This window comes from Sebastes fasciatus, chromosome 5 (genome assembly GCF_043250625.1).
Source record: "Sebastes fasciatus isolate fSebFas1 chromosome 5, fSebFas1.pri, whole genome shotgun sequence".
NCBI lineage: Eukaryota > Metazoa > Chordata > Actinopteri > Perciformes > Sebastidae > Sebastes > Sebastes fasciatus.
In genome coordinates, this window is record NC_133799.1 from 14,936,112 (window position 1) to 14,943,026 (window position 6,915).

Consider the following 6,915-nt stretch of genomic DNA (forward strand, 5'->3'; position numbering starts at 1 on the left):
TATATAAATAAAATAAAATAAATTATTATAAATGATTATTACAATCATCATATACTGTACATACAGACACAAACATGAGATTTGACCTCTGCGTTTAACCTTAAAGGTCCCATATCATGCTCATTTTCAGGTTCATACTTGTATTTTATGTTTCTACTAGAACATGTTTGCCTGCTGTAATGTTAAAAAATGCACATCGTTTGCCTCATACTGTCGGCCTGAATATACCTGTATTTGCCCTCTGTCTGAAACGCTCCGTTTTAGTGCTTTTCAACGGAACTGCAACGGAATTGCGTTGCTAGGCAACAGTTTGGGTCCATGTTATACTGTACATACAGACACATACATGAGATTTGACCTCTGCGTTTAACCTTAACCCAGGGGTCAGCAACCTTGCTATCAAAAGAGACATTTTTAGGCAAAAAAAAAAAAGAAAAAATCTGTCTGGAGCCGCAAAACATTATAGCATTGTGATGAAGGTTACACAGTTTATACTATAAGTATATAGTATATAAGTCTAATGCAGTGAGGGCCAAAGTGCAAATGTACGAAGGAGTATTAGGGCCACATTGAGGGGGGAAAAATCTGAGATTTCCAGAATAAAGTCATAATATTATGAGAAAAAAGTAGCAATGTTATGAGAATAAAGTCATAATATTATGAGAAAAAAGTCTTAATTTTACGAGAATAAAGTCATAACTTTACTTGAAAAAAAGTTGAAATGTTACGAGAATAAAGTCATAACTTTACGAGAAAAAAATTCGTAATATTACGAGAATAAAGTCATAACTTTGTGAGAAAAAAGCCGTAATATTACAAGAATAAAGTCATAACCTTACGAGAAAAAAGGAAAATAACATGTAAAATTACTACTTTATAATATTATGACTTTATTCTCATAATACTACAACTTTTTTTCTCGTAAACATCTGACTTTATTCTTTCTCTTACCCAGAGGTATCTAGCCATGCAGATATTTATGTTTTTTTTTAATTATTTGTGCAGGATTTCTACTAACATCCAAATATAATAGATTGTGAATGGAATTTGGTTTGTGGTGATCATCGCATTAAAAAAAAATACATTTTAAAAATCTGCAGGAACGTTTCTCTCCAGAAACAGTGTCCATGTTACTCTGGATAATCTACAGACTTTGCCATGAACAGTTTCCATTAGGGCTACTTACAGGAGAAACAGTCCCTATGAAAATTGTTTAAAATTAATTCAGACCCTTTGTATCGGGATGGCAGCATAAATCTCAGATACAGATATCAAAAAATCTGGAAAAATAAAACCCAAACTGTCTGCACGATCAGATACCAGAAAAAAGACTGATTGAAAATATATGTTTTTTTTGTAATAGGGGTGAAGCGACCATTTAATGTATTAACAATTACACACTCCAAGCTTCAGAATTACTAATATTTGAACATAAACCAAAACAATATGGTGTAAACTAGGGGGGCACTTTATGAAAAAGTAGCACAGTCATCTGCATTTTTATTATTTATTTATTTATCAATTTTTAATCACAGCTGCATGAATGTTGGGAGACAACACCCTTCAGTGGAGAGCACAGCTGTCAGAAAGGCCTGTTTCTGGATCGTGTGTTGATCAGTCCCAGGACAGAGAAGGCGCTGGCTGCTGCCGTCACCAAACTGATGGCCCCAATGGCCCGCGTAGCCTGAGGAGACAAGGACGACAAGAGGAGGTGGACTTAAAGATATTAAAGAACAAGGACTGTGCTTATGTTGAATATGTAACACGTGTGTGTAACATACTGAACACAGGAATGAACAGCAAAGATTTTTTGAAATAGATAATTTTCCACCCAAAAACTGGTCACGAAACCATTGGAAACTAAATTAATTCAACCTTAAATAGATAGAAAGTACTAAATCTTTAGCTACTTTTCAAAGCTATAAGGGTGAGTAACATTAAAAACATAGATTTTGGGTGGATTATACCTTTTTAATATCCACCCAGACTGTCGCCATGACTTTAACAACTCCAAACCTGTGCCTAAATCCAACCAGTCAAGACAGGCCCAGTGGCTGTATTTAGGTGAGTTACTGTTTATCTAGTTTTGCCAAACCTATGGGTAGAACTAAAATGAATAGAACCTACTCCAGGTAAAAGAAATAGCAAAACAGTTTCCCTTCCTTTATATTACACAAACTGGCAACCGCAATCAGAGAACTAACATGTACACATAGAAACCATCTGGAGTCCAGAAAGTAATACAGACCATTAGAAAGTAAATGTTAAATATATTTTATAGTAAGGTTTACTTTAAAGAAATTGTCTTTTAAGTACCCTTTTCTGTTCTAAAGAAGTAAAAACTATGACAGTGGTGACATGTCATCAGTCAGTGTGGTATGTTGAGTGAAACGTGAGTATTTGGCCCTGATGGCACATGAGACAGAGACAGAATAAACAGTGAGAGACCTGCTCGGACACCCCTTCCCCGTAGCGCAGCAGGGTAACAAAGTGCTCGCAGTTGCTCCCCAGCAGGTCGTAGGACACCTCCTGGCCAATGAGGTGTTGCGATCGCTGAATGATTTCGGAGACGGGCAGGGGTGTGTGGTTGTGGTCGTACTTGTTGTTCACACGGTACGTGTCACTTCCCACCACCTCCTTCAGCAGCTGCATACGCACCACTGCCTTCCGGCTGAAGACGGACTTCACACTGGACATGGCGGCTGCCTGGTTATCATCTGGAGAGGAACAGGAGAGCTCAGTGTGATGACAAGTATTTAACAAAAGGGGATATTATAGGATGTTGGACCTGGAATCTTGTAGGTTTAGGAAAATGTAGAAACATAGTTGTAGGGATGCATAACAAATAGATCCTAAAGTAATTTTGGATCCAGGCCACAGAAACAAAATGTAGCATCATCATGTATCACTTCATCAAACCTGGACCAGTGTTATGGTCTTAAAAGTACAGTGTGTAGGATTTGTTGGCATCTAGTGGTGTGGTTGCAGATTGCAATCAACTGAGTACCCCTACGCTCACTCCTCCCTTTCCAAGATTGCAGTAACGTGAGCCACCAAGTGCAAAACCGAGGTAATGCCGTTCGCCTCGCTCAAAGACCATGCTTAAGCCTCGTTTATACTGTCCGCAAGGACGTTCGCATGGACATGAGCTGACGCCGAGTCATGACAAGGAAACGTTTGGATCTTTTATACACCGTGCGCGTTTCTATTTGCAGCAAACCAACATTCTCAAAGCTCTTCAAAGTTCTCCGTTTTCTCCGCCTATCCGCATAGTTAGAAAATGTTGGATGTGCACGGACAGGCGAAACCTGCCGCACGGAAACCCTGTGAAAGGCCGTGTCAGTTGTATAATTACACTAATGAAAACATGGTTATTTATATGTTCAATTTCTGCAAATAGATCTCCCGAAATGTTACACACTGTTCCTTTAAAATCTGAAAGACAACAGCAACAAACCAGTTGAAAGTGAGATCCAATACAGCAGAAAGAGCCCTTAGTCTTCAGTGCCTTATATCAGATCATATGATCCTGTCATGTACAAAACCAGCCACCAGTCCTACACAAAGTTTAATTTTCAGAATATGTAATAATCAGAATATGGAGACAGTGTTGGGCTGATGTTTTGGTTTTTGAGTGTAAAACTCTTACAATATAATTAAGGATGCTTTTAAACTTAAGCTTTGATTGTTGAATTTAGTCACAAATATTTCATGTTATAGAATAATACCAGGTTCCAGGGACTTTAAACCAAACCATAGTGGTGGAAGAAGTATTTAGATCCTTACATAAGTAAAAGTCATGCATTCAAAACACTACCCTTTTTTCTATATATTTTTAGCATCATCAAGTCAAAGTGTGTCAAAATCAACCTTTTGTGTCCAAAATCAAAATTTTTGTTGAAATTAGCTCAGCCGTTAACTCGTCTCGTTCCCTACTGACCAAGGGGAGTTAAGTTGATGATGTAACCATCTCCCAGGTAGAGAGCCCAGTGCTGATAGGCTGGTCTGAAGATCTCGATGAGGTCACCAGGCTGGGGGTCACCAGAGGGGTCAGGAAGGTTGGGGTCATTAGAGGCCATCTGCACAGAGAGAGAGAGAGAGAGAGACACCGTATATACAGTATATAACTATTTCACATATTATTTGCTTTCATGAACATTATGCACAGCTTGCATTGGTCTTTATGTGTCTATTATAAAAAAGAAATTTGGTTATAAAATAAGGATGTTTAGAAGACAAAAAACAAAACAATTGGCATTTGGGAAATATTAAAAGTTAAAAATATAAATTATTTCATATTATAATCAATAAACATCTGACGCAGTATGATGGGCCTTGAAAACTTGAATAAATTAAAATCATAATTTTCTATCAGGCCTTTGTAAACCCAACAGTAGCTGGATTACTTGTCAAAATTATATAAATGTTACATTTTAGGGAAACTATAGCTTTGAAATAAACTCTTTAAATGACTCATGCATACCTTTCCCTTTTTGGAGGGCAGTAGAGGTCATTCATACTCCATCATTACATATCCACATTCGACCATCATAAAAACACACACCGGTTATACTAGCAGCCTTTCAGTCAACTTACAGTAGAGTTGTGTTGTTGTTTATCCATCCCACATCATGCTTCCACAAATTCTAAAAAGAGGAAAAAACACAGATAGGAACAACAATCAACAAAACTACTTTTAATCCACTAACTGATCACTGAATGTGAATCTGAGAAATGAGAAATTATACTTTTTGTTAAGACAAGAGTCAATGCACAAAAATAACTAAATTCCCAGAGACAGAGAATGCTAGATAGGATGGTACAATGCAAAGGGAACCATACATACACACACAGACAATACACACACATGAGCTCTTGTGTCACCTGTGTTGCCACAATAGCATCAACACAATGGGGAAGCTGACAGAAAAATAGTTTGAGCCCAGGTTATTTCACATAGAAATAATCATCCATAAAAATGTGAATTCATATCACTTTCATAGTTATTTAAAAAAAAAAAAAGATTTCCTTGGATCACTTGAGATAATAATTGAAATTTCTGTTAATTGCGCAGAGAGAGAGAGAGTTTAGTTTGGATCAAAATGACACATGGATAGGATGAAATCTATATCAGCCCAGGAGAGCAATTAGTAAATCCAGCTCATCATTAATGTATGATGCTGGAGCCATGCTGACAAAAAAAAGGCCTCATATTATTTTACCAAACCAAAACTCTAACATGAAAACATACAGTTTAACTCTGTATGGAGATTATGTAGTTATTTTGTCATACATTATGTAGTAATGCTCTAAAAAGATCCACTGTTACTACATATACAACACATTCTGTAGAGATATAATACAAAATATAAAAATAAAGTGCAATAGATACCTTTAAAGTCCCTTTGTAATGTTATAGCAGTAGGTTCTTTTTAATTAATGTCAGAAGTCAACACAGAGCAAACACAAACCAGAGTTATACTTACTCAAACACCAGCAGCTTTTTCTTCCTCACCATTTTAGTTCTCCATCATAAATCCGAACATAATCATAAAAACAATCCAGCAAGAAAATAAAAAACTGAAAGAGATCGATTCCAAGTTTCTGACGTGATAAAAGGTTGTCAAATATCCCAAAGCCAAACCAGATGCTGGAGGTCCTGGTGGAGGTATTTCAGTGTCCGTTGCTCTGACTGATGACAGTTTGCCACAGTTGCTAAGGTCACACACTCATACACACACACACACACTGAGAGGCGTTTCCTCTCTGCCATTGTCCCATTCACAAGCAGCCGCACTGCTCTTCTGAATAAGAGTTATTGTGGGTTTGCAAAAGCAACACATGCATGACTGATTTCATTTAAACGCTGTCTGATCTCTTTGCTTGGAGAGGTGACATTTGTGTAGCAGGCAGCCCATGTGCATGTTCATATATTCCCTATTGCCACTTGTAATGTGGCAAACAGGTAAGAAAATGGTGTGTGTATTCCTGCACTGACCATTTGCACTGTGCTGATCTCTGTACATAGACATACTGTACATACAATGGAACTTTACTTATTTGTATATATATATATATATATATATATATATTATTATTTTATTTTTTTTAAGAGCAAAATCACAATTTTTCCGTTTCTATTTTAAGCTAAACTTTACCTATTTGTATTTATATATTTGATTAAAATTAAAATTAAAATAAGCTTTATTGGCATGAATGTTCAGGTCACATTATTGCAAAGGCTAAATTATATATTAATGAATAATTACATTTCACAAAAAATAATCACAAAACAATCACAATCACAATTACATTTTAAATATACATTCTTTTACAGATGTAGTTAATCAGAAACATGTTCGGAGCTTGTAGCATGTCTTATTCTATGGCAACAGTCAACATATTTTGCAGCTAAAATTGCACATTGATTTTTCTCCCCACATAAGTATGGTATTTTCTGAGGATCGGGGAGATGGATGAACTCAGGATATCTGTTATTTATCTTTTCAAAGAAAACATCTCTCACATCCTTATATTTCTCACAGCACAGTAAGAAGTGAGATTCTGTCTCCACCTCTCTTGTAGGACAATGTGAACACAGCCTGGCCTCCCTGGATTGTCTGTTCTGCCTGTGACGGCCTGTTTCTATGGCCAGGCTGTGTCCACTCAGTCTGTACATTGTCAACGTTTTTCTAAGTTTACTATCAGTCGTGGTGGTCAGGTACTCTGCCACCGTGTACTCTTTGTTGAGGGTCATATATTTGATTACTATGTTACACAGCTCTGTTTACACATTCCTTTATTCTAGTAAATCTTTACGTCTTGTATGTACATTTTTTGTTTTTATTTTACACTTGCTTTGGCAATGTAAATGTATGTTTCCCATACCAATAAAGGAATGAGTCTTAAAACTCG

The 6,915-nt window shown here is 36.6% G+C and overlaps 1 protein-coding gene across 1 annotated transcript; it reads right to left on the reverse strand.

Moving 5' to 3' along the window:
* Positions 1-1,372: 1,372 nt before the first annotated feature.
* Positions 1,373-5,721, reverse strand: plaat1 (phospholipase A and acyltransferase 1). The gene is made up of 5 exons (XM_074636986.1): positions 5,487-5,721; positions 4,597-4,646; positions 3,941-4,079; positions 2,449-2,717; positions 1,373-1,684 (listed from the first exon to the last, which is right to left on the reverse strand). The coding sequence occupies exons 2-5, from the start codon at positions 4,621-4,623 to the stop codon at positions 1,583-1,585; spliced, it is 537 nt and encodes a 178-aa protein (XP_074493087.1). The 5' UTR covers positions 4,624-4,646; positions 5,487-5,721; the 3' UTR covers positions 1,373-1,582.
* Positions 5,722-6,915: the final 1,194 nt, after the last annotated feature.